This window comes from Polypterus senegalus, chromosome 16 (genome assembly GCF_016835505.1).
Source record: "Polypterus senegalus isolate Bchr_013 chromosome 16, ASM1683550v1, whole genome shotgun sequence".
NCBI lineage: Eukaryota > Metazoa > Chordata > Cladistia > Polypteriformes > Polypteridae > Polypterus > Polypterus senegalus.
In genome coordinates, this window is record NC_053169.1 from 5,499,296 (window position 1) to 5,523,314 (window position 24,019).

Below are 24,019 nucleotides of genomic sequence, written 5' to 3' on the forward strand. Positions count from 1 at the left end.
GAGACTCCTCATGTTGACTATTTCGTCTCAGTTATGTGATACCAAACTCACATTTAAACCATTTTTTACGTTTTAAATACATCTGTGCAGTTTGGGGTATTTTAAGTTGACGAGATCACTTCTCCATTCCTCAACTATGGATTCCTACCAATCAGCATCCAAGACTTGCTCCCACATCAATAGCGTGATTGGTCAATGAAGTACAGAGGCGGGGCTTGAAAGACTAACAAATACAGACCGACAGCTGCACGCGACGAGTAAAATACATTTATAAATGCTAATCACTGATCCCCAAAAATAAAATAACACACGGCTGCGATCATCTACACACTTTACAGATAAAACAAACATCGTGAACATTCTGCATATTAACGTGCTACGTGACTTGCCCATTTCTTAAACTTGCTGGCCATTAGTTTTCTAACCTGCTTATCCAGTGCCCCGCCCAGTCACCCACTGCTACCGGGATAATAAACTTTCATAAGTAACGTAATAATAATAATAATAATAATAATATTAATAAATCCATGATCTTCTTACCATAAAGCGGGTTTTGAAAATGAATGAATAGTATTAAACACGGAGAAGCATTGCTTAGCTTCATGTATACGTTTCTGTAGATCACGTTTACAAATCAGTTTTACTAGCATTAGTTTCATACACGCCGCTCAGTTTTAGATAAAATCCGCCATCCTGTCCCCAGTGTACTTTACTCAATAACCACTGCAACGCGGAGCACGCAGGCCCAGAGCACGACTTACCCTTTAAGCGTAAACCATTGTAGGAACCCAAGAAGTTTGTCCCCACCAGGTACCCTTATCTCCGCCCCTCGAACCAAATTCGTCTTTTCAATTGGTTGATATTGTGAGCGCGAATCCTTAGCGGATCGCTACGGAACCCGGCACTGTCTGCTGTCGGCCCTGATGTCAGGATGTTTTGTGAAAAAGCCATCGAACTGATTAGGGAGCTCAAGCGTGCCGCCGATGGACAGCTCCCCGCATTTAACGTGAGTTTCTCCGCTACTAGTGCGAGACGCTTCGCGTCACGCTTACCTTCTCGGTCTCATCTCCACAGACAGGACGGCGTCCAGATGAATGGTGACTCTGAGATAATAACTTGTTTCATGATCTGCAACTGCGTGACGCTGGCACTTCCCATTTGGACAGTCGCGGGACGGCTAATTTCGAGGGGGTCGCCGTTTCAAACTATCGTTGGTGGCCAGCTTTGAAGTCGTTACACGCATGCCGTTAAGTTTACACTTAAATCGCTCTCGCTGACGGATGAACTGAAGTGTGGTCTGTGGGAACGGAGGTGGGTTGCCTGGCGCTTCAGCCTCGCAGCACCCGCGACCTGAACTCGAATTCGAGAACTCCTTAAATCTGTGTAGAGCAGGGGTCGCCGGGGTAGTTCAGTTCCCAGCGTGGAATTGACTGGCAAAGTTGGCACATTCCCAATATCTAATGAATGGGGCTTACAGTGATGTTTTATTGGCACAAGGGTTGCACGGTTTGATCAAAATATATTGTGATGATTTTGACACATTGCAATTGTAATTTAAATTGCGACATGCAGATATTAAAGTTAACATTTTGTGTTGCAACTGCAATGCTAGAATCAAACCATGGCGTAAAATTTCACATTAAGCATATATTTGCCAGTATGTATTTATTAGCATAAAAGTTGTTTTTTTTTTTAAATAGCTGCACCCTGCATGGAGTTTGCATGCTGTCCCCGTGCCCTGTGTCCAAAGACATGCAGGTTAGGAGGACTGGCAATGTTAACCTGGCACTAGTGAGTGTTTGCGTGTGATTGCCTGGCACCCTGTCAAGGAATTGTTCCTGCCATTCGCTCAGTAGGAACCCCGCTTTGGATAAGTGGATTAGGAAAATGGATGGATCCAAAGCTTTTCTTTCCTCTCTTGAAATGATTTTGCACCTAATTCCTGAAATTACTTACTCTTCATTTGAATAAATAGAGCAGAAAAAGTGTCACATCACAAATGTCACATTTAAAACGTAATGTCCTTTGAAATTCTCCAGTAATAGACCATCCTTATGAAACAGAACAGAAATGCAGATTGATTTTAGTGTGCTGGATTGCATTCAAGTGTGACTTGTCTTTCAGTACTCTTTTTTTTTTATTATTATTATTATTTCACTTTCATCCAAAGCAATCAGTACTGCCTGATGAGAGAAACACTGTTTGGTCCATATGCCACCCTTCACTCAACAACTGATCACAAACTGCTTTTAAAAAACGCCTATGAATAGAACTGCTGTGATAAATTTGATCTGTTTTCAAATATTCCAAGCATTGATAAAAAATACATATTCATTTAGAATAAGAAAAAGAATTTTGTTCCTGGTTTAAAATAAAAATGAAATCACTACTTGGCTCCTTGATTGCACTTTTTTACTCCTTGGATTGGGTACTTTAACTATTCCTTTTGATGAGAGCTGCCAGTCACTTTCACCCTCCTACCTGCACTGGGCTCGACAAAAAACTCCGCTCCAGTTTAACAAAGGCATCTGTCTTTTCTCCAACCTGTGACGATTTGGGTGGCCCGATGCCAATTAATGCTGCACAAGTAATCCAATTAAAATCCAAATCGTTATTTGGACCCGTGAGATTACTAAATCACAAAAGGCTGTGATTTATTGCCAGTAATATATACACATTGTGTGTCAAACCACTGCGCACATTTCTAAGGAGTTTACCCTGCTAGTCTACTGGACACGAACTACGCACCATTCAGAACGTCCAATCAGAGGTCTGCTTTATCGTCCCACTGCCATTTATTTTACTTAGAGAGATGACAGAATAAGATAACCTGACATTTATTCTGCCAATTCTGTATTCTGTACAATGGGAGTTGGGGGGATTGGTCACTTGGTATAGGGGGAAAAAAAATACTTATGCTATTTGCCAGAACGTTGGATTAGAACACAAAGATATTGATATGGCAGACTTAAAGATGCAATGTTGTGTTGCACAACTAATTTATATCAGCATCATGGACAACACATACAGTGCAGGCCAAAAGTTTGGATACACCTCGTAATTCAATGTGTTTTCTTTATTTTCATGACTGAAGGCATCAAAACTCTGAATGAACACATGTGGAGTTATGTACTTAACAAAAAAAGGTGAAATAACTGAAAACATGTTTTATATTCTAGTTTCTTCAAAACTCTGATTACTGCTTTGCACACTCTTGGCATTCTCTCAATGAGCTTCAACAGGTAGTCACCTGAAATGGTTTTCACTTCACAGGTGTGCCTCATCAGGGTTATTTAGTGGGATTTCTTGCTTTATCAATGCGGTTGTGCAGAAGTCAGGTTAGTTGGACGATCATTTATTTTTCAACAGGACAATGACCCCAAACACACCTCCAGGCTGTGTAAGGGCTACTTGACCAAGAAGGAGAAGTGATGGAGTGCTGGAAATGGTCATGAAAATCAAGAAAACACATTGAATGAGGAGGTGGGTCCAAACTTTTGGCCTGTACTGTAGAACAATGAAAAAGTACAGAGAGATACTGTAGATAGACTTGTTACAGAAGCTTTTTAAATAAACACACACACACACTTTGGTCTGAACAAAAAAACCAAAACGTCTGACGTGGCAGTCACAGTGAGGCATTATACAGACGTATTGCTCTCGGTATAAAGCAGCTGCTTTGAAAAAAAGCTAAATGCAAGTAAAAACGCTGCAGCCAAAAGCCGGGCTGAGCCATACCAAACAATACCAGAACGTTTGTTTTACGTCATACAAATGTAATAAAAATCCCAACATTAAATAGCATCCATAAGATTTGTGAATGTTTACGCTCTTCTATGCTTTAAATTAAATTAAACTGCAATGTGACAGCCATATCTATTAGCCTTGGACTAGCCCAGATGTTGACATGTTTACTGTCTAGTGAAGACTTCTTAGTATTATAAAAGAAGATTTAACTGTAAGTATCGTGTACTTATTACTTTAGAAGTGCAGTGTAGCGTAGTGGTTAAGACTTTGGCCGTCAAACCCTGAGGCTGTGGATTCTAATCCTGCTGATGACTGTGTGACCCTCAGCAAGTCACGTCACCTGCCGGTGCTCCAAATGAAACAGCAAAAAGAAAGTGCATCTCTCAGATGATTCAAACCGCCATGGATACAGGCGTCCGTTAAATAAGTACATCTAAACCTTTCCTTTGATAATTCTTTAAAAGGTAATGCAGGAATGTGCAAGTAAACAATGGTTCACTTGTTTTTTATTATTTTATTTAACTAATTCATTTGTGTTTTAAGTTGTTTAGAAAACACATCAAAGTAAAGTAATGTGGTCTTCCTTTGTTCCCGGGTGTTCAATAGTTACAGTACAATTACCCTGATTGTTCAATTATAACCCGGTCTCTTTGTGATAAAGCGGCAGCACCATGCCAGCCAACTTAGGCACATACGTGTGTACCTTTTGTTATTTTGTACCTACATTATATATTTGATTTATCTTACTTTGTAATGATCTGTTTCTAAATGTAATGTATTTTCGGTCTTGTGTTTGTGTCTCATTTACTTATAAATTGTCTTAATGCTTCTTCCCCTGAAAGTGGTAAGTAAAATAAAAGAGCACGCAGATTTTTGTTTTAACGAAGCTGAAGTTGTTCTAAATGGCCAGTTAAAGACAACTTAATTTTTTACAGGAGGATGGGATAAGACAAGTTCTTGAAGAAATGAAGGCCTTGTACGAACAAAACCAGATGGATGTGTAAGTTTAAAATTGCAGTTTTCAAAGTACTACTCCTCTAAAATATTTTTTTATATGTTTTTTACCACATGTAGTTTATAGTAATGGCCAAAAATATATTTTAATGTCCTGTTTTTGTGGAGAATGGAGTTAACCGTGTTTCTGATCGAACAGGGGCCTATGGTGACTTGTGCTGGAGAAGTAATAATAATAGATTTTATTTATATCGCACTTTATATTTAATAATCTCAAAGTGCTACAAAATAAGAATAAAATTAACAAACAAAAAAATCTATAGAAATAATTTAACAAAAAGCCTTTCTAAAAAGATAAGTTTTTAGGTTTCGTTTGAAGGCACCGATCGACTGTGGGGCTCTCAAGTAGTCGGGGAGGGAATTCCACAGCCTCGGCACCACCGAAGAAAAGGCCCCGTCACCCATACCGCTAAGTTTAGTTCTGGGAACTTGAAGAGTGTCGGTATGCACAGAGCAGAGGGTGCATGAGGAAGTATGAGGGAGAGCAGATCCATAAACGCACTGATGGGTAAGGAGGGAAACCTTGTACTCCATTCTAAGTGGTACATGTAAACAAAATCAAAAATATCCAAGAAAAAAATCTCTTGTTACTTGTGTCTCATCGTCCGCATATCAAGTCAGTCAATTGTATGCTCACAATTTGCAAAACGGATGTGTTTTATTCTAAAATATTGTTAAATAAATAAATAATTGAAGATGGGACTCTTGACCAGTGAATCTGAGCGAGAGGTGAGTCCATCTTAAATTCAAAAGCTTGATCGCATGTGAAGGAGCTTCCTATTGATGGACGGCTTTCATTTGTTTTGTTTTTTTTTTTTTACCAAAAGTTATATGTGTTTTATACGTTATGAGCATACGACCTCAAGTTACGTTGTGCCGCATAATCCATACATCAGATCATCCAGTCTTATACTCGCAACATGCAAAATGCATGCATTTTTTTTTCTCGAAAATATATTTAACGTATTCCTTTAAGCAACTTATTCCCAAAATTCAGATGAGTTTTTAACAAGCTTTTTTAGACGATCCACCTGTGTGCACTAACTACCCCATTATACTGACTACAGTGGGGTTATTCTAGTTTTCAAAGGCAAAGCATTTCAACATTTTTCTTGAATAACCTATTCCACTGTCATGAGAATTGTACAGAAAAACATTTTAATGTGCACACAAGTATCAATACAGGTTTGCATGGCCCCATAGTGATAGTTTTCAAGGAGGTGGCAGAGCTATTATAAAGGGGCACAGATGTCATTAAGAAATGGGGTGCACTGATACGCAATGGTTTAAATAAATGGAAAAGAATACAATCTTAATACCAGTTTAGCACATGTGTATGACATTGGTGTTCTTAACAGCCAGCTTTTTGTGCAGCAGATTCTTTCTCAGTCTACACAAAATGTTGGTTTCCTGGAAATAATCTTTAATATCTACAGTCTGCACAATGGTTACTAAAAAACCTGCTTTGTGCTGTAATACTGAAAAGAAAGCAGGTGTTGAAAAGCATTCAAAATGACCAGCCACTCAGAGTGCTAGCACAATTTGTTGTGTTACAACCAAAAATTACAAAATCATTAAACTTAGTTTAAATAATTACTAATATATGTAAACCAAAAGATCCAGGGTCAATTTCCAATTTACACTGTATGTAGTTTTTTTTTTTTTTTAATTTGTAACAAGGGGGCTTAGCCCCCTGCTCACTTTGCTCAGTTACCCTCCCGGCCTGCGTTACACACCAGCCACTTTGGGTCTCTGCCACTCACGTATACGGATTTCATTTTCATCAACCAACAAATCTTTTAATTCTCGCGCATACGCCTCTTCATTGTGTAGAAACTCTACTTTTCCCTGATGGCAACACAAATTAGACGATCTATGTATGTGTATCGCACCAACGTTTTTGAATTCTTTATGATGTTCTACTTTGGCTTTTATTTCCAGCCCTGGGCCTGGTTACATCTCTTGGCACAAAGTCTCATCTCGCAGGACCTGAAAGTATCTCTCTGAAAAAGTCACATCTCGTCCCAGGCTAAAAAGTCACGTCTCGTCCCAGGCATTTTTTTTATCATAATAGAGAATTTTTTACCATTTTAGGCTTTTACAATGTTGTTACACATCATTCACTTGCATTTCATGCCCCTTTTATTCAGAACATTCATATTTAATTATACTAATTAAAAAAAATATATGGACAAGTTGTTGACCAAAGGTATTGGACATTAGGCAAATAAAGCAATGCTTACTTACTATGTGCTTGTGAAACTTTATTCCATAGGAATGTTGCAAAATCTGAAGGAAGAAGCGATTTGATCCCAACAATTAAATTCCGGCATTGCTGTCTCTTGAGGAATCAGAGGTGTATTGCAGCATACCTGTGCGTATTGTTTTTTTGTAATCTGAGTATACATTTTAAACAGGTAAAGAAGGGCTTATTTAAAATATTGTATGGATAGCAGTAAACTTGTATAACAAAACCAAAATACCAGCATTACAAAAGTAAACCTTCAAGAGTCCAACCCTGCAGCATTATTTAGCAATGTATAAAATTATTATTACACTGTGTTAATCCCCAAAGGGAAATTGTCTTTTTCATGACCTTTGGATTGGCAAATTTGTGAATGGAAAAATTATTTTTGTAAGCTTGAGTGCTACATTTTGTAAATTTAGTTACTATTTTCAGCTGCTCCAAACAGATAAATGCCTACTAAATAATTGAAAGGAAAGTTAATATGCTGTCCATACTACGTAGATTAATTATATAGCCACTAGATAATACTGTCAAGAATAGATATTCATATTTAGTGTATTCATCTATAGAAAAGAATCTAATAACTTGCTAACATTAAGTAGCAGGATGTTTTTGTTGTTTTTTTTCTTTATAAATGCCAATCTTAAAGCTAAATGGTTCATATAAAGTGCTGGTTATTATTAAAGCCATTGGAGTATCTCATCTGTGTGAGTCCACACAAGAAAGGGCCTTCATGATTTTTCTTTGTTGTAGATTTTAAAACCTTTGTGCTTGTCATTTTATGAATACTTAAGCGGGCTGCAGTATCACCCTACAATGACCACCTTTAAACTGTCATCTAATCTAAGCGCACTTTTTATTCAGTGTTTGAAACCTTGCCTTTTTAAATCTACTATTTTACTATATTTCAAATGTACACGTCAAGGTATTTTATCTTGTCATTTTAATTTGCATAGCCTGTAGTATTGTTCTAGAAAGTACTATTCATTTTCAGTCATCTGATATTTAAATATACTTATTTGTTATTATATGTATAATTATTGTAAATAATTATTATAAATGGGGCGGCATGGTGACGCAGTGAGTAGCACTGCTGCCTCGTGGTAAGCAGACCTTGGTTCACTTCCCAGGTCCTCCCTGCGTGGAGTTTGCATGTTTTCCCCGTGTCTGCATGGGTTTCCTCCCACAGTCCAAACTCATGGTTAGGTTAGGTGCACTGGCGATTCTACATTGTCCCTAGTGTGTGCTTGGTGTGTGTGTGCCCTGCAGTGGGCTGGCACTTTGCCCGGGATTTATTTCCTGCCATGTGCCCTGTGTTGACTGGGATTGGCTCCAGCAGACCCCCATGACCCTGTAGTTATGATATAGCGGGCTGGATAATGGATGGATTATTTTATATATATATATATATATACACACACATACAGTGCATCCGGAAAGTATTCACAGCTCATCACTTTTTCCACATTTTGTTATGTCACAGCCTTATTCCAAAATGGATTAAATTCATTTTTTTCCTCAGAATTCTACACACAACACCCCATAATGACAACGTGAAAAAGTTTACTTGAGGTTTTGCAAATTTATTAAAAATAAAAAAACTGAGAAATCCCATGTACATAAGTATTCACAGCCTTTGCTCAATACCTTGTTGATGCACCTTTGGCAGCAATTCCAGCCTCAAGTCTTTTGAATATGATGCCACAAGCTTGGCACACCTATCCTTGGCCAGTTTCGCCCATTCCTCTTTGCAGCACCTCTCAAGCTCCATCAGGTTGGATGGGAAGCGTCGGTGCACAGCCATTTTAAGATCTCTCCAGAGATGTTCAATCGGATTCAAGTCTGGGCCACTCAAGGACATTCACAGAGTTGTCCTGAAGCCACTCCTTTGATATCTTGGCTGTGTGCTTAGGGTCGTTGTCCTGCTGAAAGATGAACCGTCACCCCAGTCTGAGGTCAAGAGTGCTCTGGAGCAGGTTTTCATCCAGGATGTCTCTGTACATTGCTGCAGTCATCTTTCCCTTTATCCTGACTAGTCTCCCAGTTCCTGATGCTGCCACCACCATGCTTCACTGTAGGGATGGTATTGGCCTGGTGATGAGCGGTGCCTGGTTTCCTCCAAACGTGACGCCTGGCATTCACACCAAAGAGTTCAATCTTTGTCTCATCAGACCAGAGAATTTTGTTTCTCATGGTCTGAGAGTCCTTCAGGTGCCTTTTGGCAAACTCCAGGTGGGCTGCCATGTGCCTTTTACTAAGGAGTGGCTTCCATCTGGCCACTCTACCATACAGGCCTGATTGGTGGATTGCTGCAGAGATGGTTGTCCTTCTGGAAGGTTCTCCTCTCTCCACAAAGGACCTCTGGAGCTCTGACAGAGTGACCATCAGGTTCTTGGTCACCTCCCTGACTAAGGCTCTTCTCCCCGATCGCTTAGTTTAGATGGCTGGCCAGCTCAGGGAAGAGTCCTGGTGGTTTCCACTTACGGATGATGGAGGCCACTGTGCTCATTGGGACCTTCAAAGCAGCAGAAATTTTTCTGTAACCTTCCCCAGATTTGTGCCTCAAGACAATCCTGTCTCGGAGGTCTACAGACAATTCCTTTGACTTCATGCTTGGTTTGTGCTCTGACATGAACTGTCAACTGTGGGACCTTCTATAGACAGGTGTGTGCCTTTCCAAATCATGTCCAGTTAACTGAATTGACCACAGGTGGACTCCAATTAAACATCTCAAGGATGATCAGGGGAAACAGGATGCACCTGAGCTCAATTTGAGCTTCATGGCAAAGGCTGTGAATACTTATGTACATGTGCTTTCTCAATTTTTTTATTTTTAATAAATTTGCAAAAACCTCAAGTAAACTTTTTTCACGTTGTTATTATGGGGTGTTGTGTGTAGAATTCTGAGGAAAAAATGAATTTAATCCATTTTGGAATAAGGCTGTGACATAACGAAATGTAGAGAAAGTGATGCACTGTGAATACTTTCCGGATGCACTGTGTGTGTGTGTATATATATATATATATATATATATATATATATATATATATATGTATACACACACACACACTAACTGGCCCAGTCCATGATGAATTTTGGACCATTGATCTAGCACATAAATCCAAGTGCAAAAGTGTCATCTGATTGAAGTGAATTGAACAGAGTGAAACTGCAGTGTGCCATACCAATGAAGACACTTGGCATGTGCTCACCTGACGGCGTCATTCCCAACATGTACTTTCCAAGGCATTGTTCACCTGTGCTAATAGAATGCATGGCACCTTTCAATCAAACAGATGGCATATACAACAAACACCATAACCTCATAAAGAAATTTTTTAAATAGAAAGAAATGAAAGGAAATAAAAAGGGCTGATTAAGGAAGTACTGTACTGATCCCACCGACTGTCACACAGAGGCAACTACGCTGGTAGTCTGACAGTTGGGGTCTCACACTCTGGTCTGGAGAGGCATGCGCTCTTTGTAGTGGTTAACAGACTTTGATATTTATTACTGCTCTTATTTTGCTACATTAATGAGGGGAGATCACTAGAATTATTCAAGGACTTAGATTAGTACTTCTTCTATCATTGTTTCTATTTATTTCCCATATTTGTTCCATTTACATTTTCCTTTATTACTTTGTAGTGTCTGTTTGTGTGCTGACAACAGCAATTCTAATATTTGCTGTGCACTATTTGCACTATACAGTATTTGGAATGAAACCTGCAATTCATTTTATGACTACACGCATTACAAAATACATTCTAATAGATAACACATGAGAAACGGGGAGGTGGAATATGCCCAAGATGGTATAACTGCCACAAAGACTGAAATCTGCTAGTATTACATAGACAATTTATTACTTTCCTTGAAATAAAAATATATATATTTAGGACAGACAATGACTGTGTCACAGAGAGGTCAGCATCATTGCTCATTTTGTACTTTTTGTCTTGTCTTGTCAGCTATGACCGTTTACTTCGCATCCGGGCATTGAGGTGGGAGTATGGCAGTGTTCTTCCAACTGCAATAAGGTTTCATATGTGTGCAGAAGAGGTATGTGTTTTGTGTCTAATAATAATAATATGCCCGCTGATCCAATATCTACTGTACATGTAAAACCTTTCAGTACTTTACTGTACATACACCCTGTTTCCTGTCTTTTTTATGATTCCATTCTGTTACTGCAGAGATTAATATCTTAAAAAGAAGTATCAGTGATGCTATACATTTTACCTTATGAAACACGTTTTTCCTATGTCTGTATATATGCAGTACGTGAACTTTTTTTTTTTTTATTTCATATAATGATCATTGTGTTAATCATCGGCATTCACAACCAACACACTCTACATTTATTTCTTGTGAAAAAAAATTGTTGAGGGAAAATTCCAGAAAATGTAATCATTTGAATGATTGATCTGATTTAATTATGTTTAACAAAATGTAAAAATGACTTGTATAAGTTACATTGAAAATACAGATGGTACTGAGCATAATACTGGAAACATTCTACAACAGGCCAACAGCCCATCGCCAGGACTTGTCATGCTTACACTCAGAGGGGGGCCACTTATGAAGTGCCAGTTAAACCAATCAGCAAGTCTTTGGGAATGTGAGTGGAAAATCTGAATAATCCAAAGGAAGCCCACACAGACATGGGGAGAACATGCAAACTCCTCACATACAGTGACCAGACTTTGGATTTAAACCCCGAACGGTGGATTTGTGAAGTAGCAATGCTAACCACTGCAGCACCACACCTCCTGTAATTTAACTTCTAAAACTTAAATTGTTTTTATCCACTTCTTTTAGCTTAAAATACTGTAATAATCATGAATGATGTTTGTCTGTCTTGCAAAACATAGCTTTACTGTCTCTATTCACACTGCAGTATTGCACCTGAATATCTAGAAGTGAATCGTTACAAGATACAGTACCTGCTGCATTGCACACCGTTGTTCAACTTTTTTTTCTTTATGCCGTCAACTTTAGTTTTTTTTTGTAAAATTCTTTACATGCTTTTCAGTTTAGAGTAGAAGATGCTTTCAAATGCCACATAAATAATTGATCGCTCAGTTTCCTTTTATAAAATTGATTTGGCTTCTTTCCAGTGTGGGTCTGAGGTGTCACCCATTGCCCTCGAGTCCCAATCCAGGGGGTTTGTTGTGTGGTGGGTGAGGCAAGGTGCTATCGGCGCAAGCTCCCAACCTTGTGAGTCTTTTTTTCTTTTTTTTTGGTGGACATTTCAAAGTGAAGCAAATCTACCTGGAAACTAACGGCCAGCATGTTTCTCTTATATTGCTCTTCTAATAAACTAGGGGACGTCACCCCCTGCTCGCTTCACTGCGCTGCACGCTGGCCTCTTTGCTGTTCTGCTGCTCACGTATGGGGATGCGGAAGTACAATTTAAACAGATTTTTATTTTCATGGGAATTGTTATATTTGCATCAACGCCACGTATAGCTGCCCATGATCGAATTTCATTTCTTTCTCTCTATTAAATAAAACTACTTTTTCAAATGTTTGGCACTGAGATTTGTTAATTGTCTTTGCAAAAACTGTTCTAACAGGAAACTGTTAACATTTTAATACAAATGGCATATCAAGATCTCCTTTGGTGTCTAACGTTATCCCCTGAAGATGTACTACATTACCTTTCTTGGATACATAATTCGGCCAGTGGAAGACCAGATATTCTTTGTGATATTGTAAGTTGTTGTTTTCATCCTCCACACCATCACCACCAACTCTTTCAGCAGAGTCTAGTGATACGCATTTAACCAAATTGGCGTGTAACTGGTCAACTTTTTGGTGTTAATTGATTTGACTTCCTTGTTTCTCAGTGCTAGGATTGCGCGCGTACTTATTTTTTATGTTGATAACAATTTGTGATGAAATTCTTCAATAAGATTTGGACATAATACGTCTTCTTTAATTGGGAACTTAAAGTGAGGAAAACGTTAAAGTGTATAAGAGCTGAGAGGACAGGAAGTGTGTGTGACAAAAGCATTTGCACCAATGAGAGGTGAGGTCTTGTTTGCAAATGTTTGAGAGGAGGGTGTGACTTGAAATAATGTCAAGGCAAAAGTCTCGTCTCGCAGGACTTGAAAACATCTCTGTTCAAAAAGTCTCATCGCGTCGAAGGATTGCTTTATATAATCGACAGATATAAACGTGTGCAGTTCCTTTTGCTCTGTATGGCTGTACGCTGCTTTCAAAAGTTACACAATTATTTGCCGTCTTCACTTTTTGAAGGTGGTACATAAGCTATATTGTCAATGAATGAATTTTACTTTTCTATATTTGTCATTTTCACTGTTCATTTTTTTAGTTGTTCTGTAGTTTTAAGTTCATGTGGTGTCCGCTGTCAAGCACACCCTTAAGTGAAACTTCCAGTGCCAGTCGTCCTTCGGTTTATCCCCACCCTTGTGTGGTGGTGGGCACTTATACTTAGACATGTTAAAATGATACATCATGTAGTTGCACATCTTTCTGTGTATGTTGCCTTTTCTCATTTCATTTATAATCAAACCTTTAGGTGGGCCGCACACCAAAACATTGGATTGTAAAGTAAAAGAGTGCACTCTTGATTTTCCATTCATTGTAGCAACACAAACCTCTGCAGTTTGCCATTGAAATGTTTTTCTTTGTCCTCTTGCCACATTCTGTAATTGACTTCTTGAATTCTGCTTTTTCTCTTTCTCTGCCTAAAGCTGGAATGGTTTAACCAGTATAAGAAATCTCTGGCCACTTACATGAGATCACTGGGAGGAGAAGGAGGCCTGGATATCACACAAGACATGAAGCCACCGAAAAGTCTGTACATAGAGGTCTGTAAAACTCGCAAATGAAAGCGGAATAACAAAACGGCCTCATAAATGCAGACAAGGCTGCACTGAGCTTATTTTATACATTCAGGCTCACGTCGCCTTATTTTCTGTCATAGAGAAGGGTGACTGGATGTGTGTTAACCTAAGAAAGATTTCCTTGATTGGCTGCTGCTCATAGAAAAAATGGTTGCTGTTAAAACTATGAAATTGCAGTTATTAATACCAGGAGTCTCTCTCCATTTGTTCGTTTTTTTGTATGGTTTTTATGTGTATCTGCTCAGAGTGTCTGTTGTGTAGCAGTAGATGTAACTGTTTGTTCACACCTCCTGTGCACAGCATCCAGCACTTGAAGGTGTGACGCAGGGGGCCGCAGTGACTGCAGGTTTCTGTTCTACCACCATTTCTTAATTAGAGGTCAGCTGTTGCTAATATTGTAATTATGATATTCCAGAATTCCAGAAGCAACATTTTTGTACTTTTTTTTGGGTTCTATTAGTTAACCCACTTTTTTAAGATTGCCAACCCAGAATAGCTTTTTTTAGTTTTATTTAAACAGCTTGTTGTGTTGCAGCAATTGCACCCTCCATGGCTTACATTAAATGAATCGGCACAGATGAAACTCCTTCCGTCCATGTTTCTAACTTGCTCATCCAGTTCAGAGTTGTGCGGAGCTGGACTCAATCTTGGCATCTTTAGGTACAAGACAATAAGTTAAATTGGTCTTGTGTGTGCCAGAGTGTGCCCTGTAATGGATGGCACCCAGTCAAGTATTCAAGTTGCCAATTACTAAGTAAGAACGTCTTTGGGTGTCTGGTTGGAAAACTAAAGTACTTGGAGCAAATGTTGTGCATACTGAGAGGCAGGGGCCTAGGCCAGGATTTGAACCCTGATCTCTGGAGCTTCGAGGTAACTCGGTGAGGTTCCCTTAAGCAAATACCTCACACTTGTATGTAATGTCTTTTTGGCAGCTGATGTAAGATGTGTTTCTGTTTCATCACATTATCACCGGATTATATGAATGGCATACACTTACAAACTCCTTGTGCCCTCTCTGTGGTGTTTTGTATCTTTCTCTGCTACTCCTGCAGTCCTCAGCGTTCCATTTTATACATGAATGGAGCTGAAAGTGCTTTACAAGAACACTCGCTAAACAGAGTTACAAAACACAGTTTAAAAACTAATGAATATGTGTTTTTAAAAAAAGTTATATAAAAGAGTAGGGATGAGAAAAGAAAATTACTAGCTTAACTGATCAGACAGATGTCTGATGGGATAGAGAAACAAAACCTCCAGGGCTTCAAGGCCAAAAGACCACCGCCCTCTCTGGGCATTCACCAGTACGCAATACACGGGTCTCTGTTGGCGGCAAACTCTTGGGGAGCTTTCTTCGTTTTCCCAGCATCATTACAGGTGGCTGTGGTGTGTAGCGTTAGCACCGAGTAACACAGGAAAACGTGAAATACGTATAAAAGAAATGATTAGTGACCAGACTATAAGACATCAAATGAAAACACAGTTTTTGATGAGACAGTTTCCACCTAACATCACTAAGAGGGAATGCTAGTGATTATAGGAATTTCTTCAAACATCAAAAAAAAAAAAAGCAAATTAAGGAAGAGGATTAGATATAGAGGTGGCATGGTGGCGCAGTGGGTAGCGCCACTGCCTCGCAGTTAGAAGCTTCCCGGGTCCTCCCTGTGTGGAGTTTGCATGTCCTCCCCGTGTCTGCGTGGGTTTCCTCCCACAGTGCAAAGACATGCAGGTTAGGTGCATTGGCGATTCTAAATTGCCCCTAGTGTGTGCCAGGTGTGTGTGTGCCCTGCAGTGGGCTGGCACCCTGCCCGGGGTTTGTTTCCTGCCTTGCGCCCTGTGCTGGCTGGGATTGGCTCCAGCAGACCCCTGTGACCCTGTAGTTAGGATATAGCAGGTTGGATAATGCATGGATGGATGGATGGATTGGATATAGTAGTTTTCTAAATTGTTAAGAGATACGCCAGGCCAGTACAGCTGAACTGTACATATGTTAGGTGCAGAAAAAGAACAGGCCGCCTCACTAATTCTTTAATGCATCACTCCCAGAGTTCTTAGCAAGCCGGCGTTAGTTATGCTAATAAGATTACAGTTAGGAATGTAGGAGGACACACACTCCAAAATACAAAAAGATGCTAGTGAACAAATTACTGAAGACACTTAAAAGTACAAAACAGTAAATCACACCAGCGACTCCTGCACAAGTGCCCCCATAGGCTTAGTTAATTGAATACGTTAGTATTTATGAATCTAAACATTTAGAATATCCATAATAGGCAACAGAATAAAATCAGAGTGAACAAGTTAACAGGGGGAGAGTGCAGAGCCTTGTATTCAATTCATTGTAAATTCTGGAGCTTTGGGATCAGAATGATTTATCTAAATGATGTAGCTGAGTTATAACTAGTAATTATTAGAGACAAAATATCTGAAAAATCATTCATAAATGAGGCATATTTTGGCAGACAATAAATAGTGAAATGGAGCATCATACTCCTTTAATACTGACAGAAGAAAGCTCAACAAGACGTGAACCTGCCAAGGCCAGCATTTTACAGTTTTTTTGTGCTTGAGAAGTTCTTCAGTAAGCCACCATCTCTCTTACCTTGACCAGATGATGGAGTAAAATGAGGTTTGGTGAGAATTCATCTTCAGAGTACTAGAAAGGCTCCTATTTTTGTACAATTAGCCCTTTTCACACTTGCATATTTTTTTTTCCAGCATTGTTGGCAAGTAAACTGTTCTCCACTAAATAATGGCAGAGTCATGAAACAAGAGAAAGGACAAATGCTCACCTCAGAGTTCTGCACTAACAGCAAACAGCACAGCAGGCCCTTCTCAGTGGAATACAAGCGTGCAGTGGCACTATGCCAAACGTAACGTAACGTGACTGCAATGTCATTATTAAATATTATTATATTATTAAAAACATGCATGGAAAACAATGCAAAAATAAATGGTTGCTAGGTAAGCATAGATGAAATATGGTCATTTTAGAAGGTTACAACTAATTTACTTTGTTTATTCTATAATAGTCACATCTGTCAAAGTAGAGTACGCTAACATTACATATTAAAAACACGTTAGCTGAAACACCCAGTGCATCAGCATAAAAAAAGTGAATAAACTTACTGTACCTTGGTAATCGTAAATGAAAAACGCACAGCCTTTGTCCAGTTGTGATGTTGTTGTGTGGTAGTATTTTATTTAATTGGATGTCAAAGTAGAAAGTGGAATAGAAATGATCCATTGCTGGTCAACAAGAAGTAGACTTTCATCCCATTGATGCATCACCTCTGAATTTTGTGTAAAGGTCAAATTGAAGACCACTGTCTGTCGCTTGATGGCATTCAGAGACTTTGGAAGGAGACTGGCCTAAATTGCTAGACTTTTCTTCTCAGTTTATTATTTAACATTCTCATGCCAGTTTAATCCAACTGAGGCATTGTTGGCTGTTGAGTGGTGAAGGCAGAGTCGGGCACAAGGCAGGGGTCAACCCAGGACAGAGTTCTGGCCTATCTATCCCACAATGCTCTCAGACTGACACACACAGAGAGGTACTAGACAGTAGACAATGAATGCGCAGACACAAGGAAAACACACACGCGCTCTCCACAGACAAGGAGTAGGTGTGAGGCTGACCCCAGGACCCCCATTGCCCCCCAGGCCCCTGGATCTGTGCGGCAGCAATGTCAGGATCTAATTGTTCTTTGTTTTTACATTTTTTTAGGTTCGTTGTTTGAAAGATTATGGAGAGTTTGAAATTGACGATGGCACCACAATACTGCTTAAGAAAAACAGTCAGGTAAGATCTCAAACTGGGACAGTGTCCTAAATTAGGAAAGTAACTTTTCTTTAGTGTTGTATTATTCTGGGGTGTTTTAGGTAGGCCTCCCTTCCACTCTTGTCATTTTGTACAGATGTACTTTTCTACCCCCCGTGATTCCCCCTTTGCATTAGCGTGCCACTGTGCAGACATTTTCATTAAAGTCTCTGATTGGGATTCGCTTGAAAATTGGATATACATTCTCATTTCATAACACTGAAGCGTATTGTTTGAACATTAATCCTGCGGTGCTGACTGTATTGGGGGTCCGTCTTCTTCGTATCCCTTACAGACCTGCTGTTGCCTTGGCAGGCCGACATGCTGTCACACTGCATTTGAAATGATCTGTCTGAAATTAGGATTATTTTTAATTTGAGCTCATTCACTAAACAGTCTGATAAAATTTGCAGAAAACCAGGGCTGGGACGCATCTTAACTGATTACACAACACCCTGGCACGGCACCCACTCATCTCAGGACTGCAAAGCACAATAGGGGGCGGTGAAGTGAGCCCAGAATATCACTGGCACACTCAACACAAGCTGTTCTGGAAGAGCAAACTGCATTATTATGGACAGGCGGCACATTTCTCTCTTCTGGCAAGTGGCACAAGATTATTCAGCGATTATTTTTTACCTCAGAATCATGGGGCCACTCGATAGCCACTTGTACTGACCATTGCAGTAAGCCGTGTGTTCCAGTGCCAGTTATCTCATGATGTATTTCATCTCATTTTTATTGTGTGCAGAGTACAGTGCCATCTTGAATCCTTCACTGCATGTCTGTCTGACCAGTTTGCAACACACCAGTGCCCTCTGGCTCCATGGTCAGCAGGTATTTGCTATACTTGTGTAAAGAGTTTATGGTAGGCATACAAATGTATAAGAATCTCGATGTACTGTGGACACTGTCCGCTTCAATCCTGGTTGATTTTCCGCTCTCTTTTTACATCTGCTTGCATATTTTTTAAATCATGATTATGATTCATATTCATAAGCGGATTACAATGAAGACCGGCTTCTGATTCATACGCCCTGCACAAGGAGGTTTAGACTCTTTTTCGTGTGCGCTCTATAGCATCACATTTGCAGAATTGCAATTTAGCATCATCAGTTGCCATCTTTACATTTAAAATGAGCTGAAATATCACAAAGTGTTCATCAAGATGTGTGTTTGAGAAAATATCTGTCAGCAACGCTGAAAAAAGCTGCAGCCAATGAATAACAGCATTTAAATCTAAGCATTTGATTTCCCCGTATCCTAATATCGTGATAACTGAGATAGCTCACGTCAAGGCCGCAGTTTATTAGAACCGCGCAGAGTTTCACTCCTCAAGTGCAGTGATGGGCCGACGGTCAGAGGCAGAGCAGGTGTGATATTGTGTGTTAGTCACTGGGGTGGCCATTAATGACATTTATTACGTCTTTGTTTCATTCTTAGTTAAGTTTAATCTAAACTATTCTGTTCTCTTTCCAGCACTTTCTGCCCAGATGGAAGTGTGAACAGCTGATCCGTCAAGGAGTCTTGGAACATGTTCTGTCCTGACCAGAGTGGCGGGGGGTCACTTCAAAGTTTTTTGGTTTTCTTAACTGGTGTTCTTATCCAGCATTTTGTAAATATGTTTTCACTTGTCTGTTCTAAATAAACTGCATTGGTTTCATCCTTTCTTGTTTTTCCTCCCCTCAAAGACACATTATGCAATGTATTATTTATTTTTCTCTCAACATTTCTTCCTCTTATTTTCACGCTTGTCAACTCCTCCACAGCTCCTCAAACAACACACAACCTCTCCTCTACTGCCTGGGGCAGCTTGTTTGTACACTGGTGGTGTGAGCAGAGGCTTGTGTGCAGTTCCAGTTGGTGCCAGGAGGGGGCAGAATGTTACAAAGAATGTGATGCAATGGGACTGAGAACAGGCGTTGAAATGAACTGAACATTCGGTTGAATTTTATTGGTTTGTTTGTGGGTATGGAGGTGAAGACACCATGGCATGGTGAGTAAGGGAGCAGCTACCTATTCCAGTTGACCTAATAACTTATAAAGTGAATTCTGGTGAGACTTAATAATAAATATATAATATCAGCTTTCCTGTGTTTAACTATAGCAGCTTTTATATTTATCTACTATAAGGAATTTTTGTTATCTGGTTTACTTGTGTATTTCATATTTTTCTCATATGGCACATTTTATGTTTTTATTTATGTCTTGTGTATTTATATTTGCTAATATCACCTTTCCTATTTTCTATAGGTTTATAGCGTCATTGCCCAGGGTACAGAGTACAGTGACATTTTTACTTGCATGTGCCAATCAGCATGAAACACTTCAGCACTCGTCAGGGCCGTCACTAGTGAGTACCCCTATTTTTCTTTCTTACATGAACAACCTCAAGAGCACCGTCCACCTTTAGGAGACTTGTTTAATCGAGGAGACTGATAACTTACGTGGTCCACAAGGAGCAGTCCGCATTTCCACTATAGAACATTTGTCACAGGCGTCCAGGCTGGTCTCCTATTGGTGCCCAGAAGGGAATACGTAGTTAATGTTTCATTCAGGAGTTTCGCACAACAGGAAATTTGGTAATTGACGCATACATTTTGGAGAGCAGGTGGCGTGAGGGCCTGTGTCTTCATGAATGACCAAAGGTCTACCAGCAGCTCCTGTATGCTTTGGGCCAGCTGACAACCAAACACATTTTCCTGTTTGGCACCATGGTGGCACAGAAGTTGGCATCACTACCTCATGGTCCTAGAGTCACACTGGGAAGATTGCCCCTTGTTTACGTCTGACTTCCCACACTTTTACATATGTGACAATGTTTTCAAATCTGATTGGTCCACTTCATTGTCACAAGACCATTCATTTTAGATGACCCCTTTATATCCATCTCTATTTACCCGATTCGTTTCATTCCCTGGGAACTTCAATTTGTGCCAGTGACTCCATTCTAGATGGGATGTGTACAACAGTCATTTAAAGAGACCAAGGACTAATTACTATGAACTACATGGTTGTAGTCATGTGTAAGATGAGACCTTTGGTTCAACTTGAGGGTGAATCACATACTCGGTAGAAATGAATAGGGACTGACACTAGAAAGAACTTGTGGACACCTGGAGCAAACCACCAAGACGTGGAGTTGAAGCCGAAATCCTGACATCCTTAAAGAAGAATCTGAATGGATCTGTTCACCATCCACAAGATCAGATCTTCTCTGACAGAGCATGCAGTGCAACTTCTGGTCCAGGCTTTGGTCTTTTAGCATCTGGACTCCTGGCAGGAGCAGCCAAATGTGCTATCAAGCCACCGCAGTACCACCCAAGTTGAGCACACGTCACTCCTCTCTTTGGGTCACTACATTGGCTCTCTGTAGCAGCAACACATTAAGTTCAAATCCCTGATGCTGGCATAAAGAGTAGTCAGTGGGTCAGCACCTGAGAATATGGAGATACAGTAATCCCTCGTTTATCGCGGGAGATAGGTTCCAAGGCCGGCCGCAATAACTGAATTTCCGCGACGTAGGGACACCATATTTATTTAATAATTCAACGTGTATTTGGACGTTTTTAAACCCTCCCTGTACTGTTTACAACCCACCCTTTACTTTATTAATAACAGGGACAACTGTTAAGCAATATGAAATCGGTAGATAAGTTTACAGTTACACACGTAGCTATATATGACGTGATGATGGTGATGAATATGCTGTGCAGTAAAAATGATGACGATGAAGGTGATGATGACTTTTACTGCACAGCCGATGACTGAATTTTACGTCTCTTCAGACGGCAGTGCCATTTCCTGGGGCACCTCTTCCACGGTTTCCGAAGGTGTATCCGTAGTAGTAGTAGTAGTAGGAACTGGCTCTTCTTTGCGAGGCTGCAAAAACATTGTGATCGGCAGTTGCTGCCGCTGCTTCTTTTTCCAGTCGAAAAGCAGCTTATAGGTGGTCATGATGTCGTCGACCTTGTTGCAAAATTGGACCGATCGAACCATATCATCGTACCATTCCTGTGACCGTTCTTGTAGATCCTTAGCCAGTCTGCAGCCACAGTCCCTTCCTTCAAACATATCCAGAAGTTTCACCTTCTCAGCGATCGTCATCATTCTTCATGGTCGTTTAGGCTCAGCACCAGCCTTGGAAGAAGCAGCACGTTTGGGAGCCATTGCAGGGGGTGAAAATTGAAGCGAAGTTCAACACCAAGAAACCACAAAAAAAATCACACACAGTACAGTGCAAAGTAAACTGCTCGGCGAGACAGCTTGAAGCAAAATGGCTGCGACAGAGAGACCAAGGGGAGGTGCTGTGGGATCTGGGCATCAGTCAAAGCACCAATCACGGGCCCGATTAGAAAGTGGGAAGCTGTGATTTGTCGTCTCCCTCTCATGTACCAATCACAGCCCGTGTTACAACGCACTTAGTCACCGAACTTGTTTTGTTGTTCTTAGACTAGGAAGTACTACTACTATAGTTAAAAACCCACGAAGTAGCGAGGGATTACTGTACTCGGGTCTGCCAGGGAACAGTGTCTGGTGATGCCACCTCTGTGTGACATCAAGTCTCAATCCAGACTTGCTGGTGGAACGGGCTGCCCACCTCCACCCATACTGCCGACTCCCTCAATGGATTTAAGAAGCGATTTCTGTCTGACAGATAAATCCTTTGCTCTGTGCCCCTTTATATTGTTGTTTATAATCTACGATTATGAATTTTTAAATCGCATCTTTTTCAACTTTTGCTACCCATCTTATTACAGTTGCTGAACAAACAGACCCAAACCCTAATGTTACTCGAGTACGTTTACCAGTTTTGTAAGTCGCTTTGGATGAAATTGTCTGCCAGTCAAATAAATGTAATGTTAGCTGCACAATCGAGTGGCACATGCCCTGAATGGTCTCGTCTTGTTTCTTACATTCTTCATAAGCATCACAATTCATAAAAACAGGTAAAATGTTTTTGACTTTAGTGCTCACCTTTTATTGGTAAAACAACTTTAAAATTTGTATCTTAATATTCACAAAATGTGTATCCTAACATACGTATTCAAGTTGTGCCATAAAGTGATGCATAGTGATAAAGAAGGTCACTTCCACGCAGCAGTGCATTGCGTTAAAAATGTAAATATGTACATACTTCATTTCTCTTGTATAAAAACTGTACAGAACGTCATTATACACACCATAAAGCCACAATGGTGATAAAATAATCACCAAATAAAATACTGTCATTTGGTTATTAATGGAGTGTCCACGTGTCCAACTGTGCACTCTTACTCGTGTTCCTCAGTCTCTTATTTGGCCACCACGTCCAGCGTCTACCAATCACATCTAACTGAGGTGGGAGGTGCTGGACCCCCTCAGTCGGTCAGTCCTGATGTGTGGCTTATAAACCGAGTGGGCAGCGGGCACCATTCCTACAGAAATAAGTGAGAGGGTAGTCGAGCCGCTCTCGTCATATTGCGGCCTGTGATGCCTCCTCCCATCGTGTGCCAACACACTAATAAACTTTGCCTACATCTCCCATTGGCACAGTGTTGGGTACTTAAGTAGCTCCAGTTGTCTCTACTCTCCCAGTGCTTACCAGTTCGGTCTCCTTGTCCGCCTTTCACTAACTGGTTTCAAAGTGCCTCTGGTGGCGCTATATAATCTGAAGGGAGTCACCCCACAGGGGGCCGTCGCACTAGTTACGTACCTCAAAAAGGGAGAAGGTGGCCAATTGAGACTACAGGCAGTAAAGCAGCCTGCACTATGCGGTCAGCGACACCGGCGTGATTTTACACAAAACTTTGTTTAGAGCAGCGATCTTCTCTTCAAGCTGGAAATTCTTCTTCTCCACGCTTTTCTGCCGCTGCTCCGTTACCTGCAAGGCCTTCATGAGCTGGGAGTTCTCCACATAGAGGTCCTTGAGCAGCAGGTCTGACCGGGCGTTCTTGTCCAGCTGTGTGGAGACAGAAAGACAAGAGTGAGTAAGGAGGAGGCCAGAAGAGCCCATCAACCATAACTCATTCCCACTCACCAGCGACTCAGAAATAACGGTCTGGTACCAAGGATGTCACTAGAAGCTGAAAAGCAGACTCGGGTGAAATGCCAAGATGACATGAAACCGAACGTCAAAACCAAAAATCAAAGTCAAAAAGCAGGCTTATCCTTATCTCTTTAAAAAAAAAAAAAGGTCATAATCGAAACATCCACAGCTAAGATACACGAGACTACGCAGCAGAGACTTAAAAGAGCGTCAGGGTCGTGACAAAATGCTGTGACCAGCAATCCGCCTGGCAGCTGTCCTGCCCAAACTAGGAACAGAACAGAACAGC

The 24,019-nt window shown here is 40.4% G+C and overlaps 3 protein-coding genes across 6 annotated transcripts in view; 1 reads left to right on the top strand and 2 right to left on the bottom strand.

The window, feature by feature from the left end:
- Positions 1 to 889, bottom strand: part of abhd12 (abhydrolase domain containing 12, lysophospholipase) — a gene marked incomplete at its 5' end in the record, with an annotated part of 54,806 nt that extends 53,917 nt beyond the window's left edge. The window contains one exon of the mRNA XM_039738990.1: positions 762 to 889. Within this exon, the coding sequence (XP_039594924.1) occupies positions 762 to 889 (128 nt within the window). The remainder of the gene's footprint in view (positions 1 to 761) is intronic.
- gins1 (GINS complex subunit 1 (Psf1 homolog)) lies at positions 854 to 19,366 on the top strand. Its single transcript, XM_039739101.1, has 7 exons — positions 854 to 1,006; positions 4,683 to 4,747; positions 7,037 to 7,135; positions 10,982 to 11,072; positions 13,733 to 13,849; positions 17,610 to 17,684; positions 19,182 to 19,366. Exons 1-7 carry the CDS (start codon positions 932 to 934, stop codon positions 19,248 to 19,250), a joined length of 591 nt encoding a protein of 196 aa, XP_039595035.1. The 5' UTR covers positions 854 to 931; the 3' UTR covers positions 19,251 to 19,366.
- Positions 19,367 to 22,657: 3,291 nt separating this feature from the next.
- The window catches only part of ninl (ninein-like), a 58,938-nt gene continuing 57,576 nt past the window's right edge, over positions 22,658 to 24,019 (bottom strand). For all 4 annotated transcript variants that reach the window (XM_039738030.1, XM_039738027.1, XM_039738026.1 and 1 more), the window contains one exon: positions 22,658 to 23,643. In XM_039738030.1, the coding sequence (XP_039593964.1) occupies positions 23,452 to 23,643 (192 nt within the window). In that variant the 3' untranslated portion in view covers positions 22,658 to 23,451. The remainder of the gene's footprint in view (positions 23,644 to 24,019) is intronic.

Coding starts and splice junctions, on each gene's coding strand:
- gins1 (XM_039739101.1), top strand. CDS start 932: ATGTTTTGTGAAAAAGCCATCGAACTGATTAGGGAGCTCAAGCGTGCC. Junction 1,007..4,682: donor GACAGCTCCCCGCATTTAAC/GTGAGTTTCTCC, acceptor AATTTTTTACAG/GAGGATGGGATAAGACAAGT. Junction 13,850..17,609: donor CGAAAAGTCTGTACATAGAG/GTCTGTAAAACT, acceptor ACATTTTTTTAG/GTTCGTTGTTTGAAAGATTA.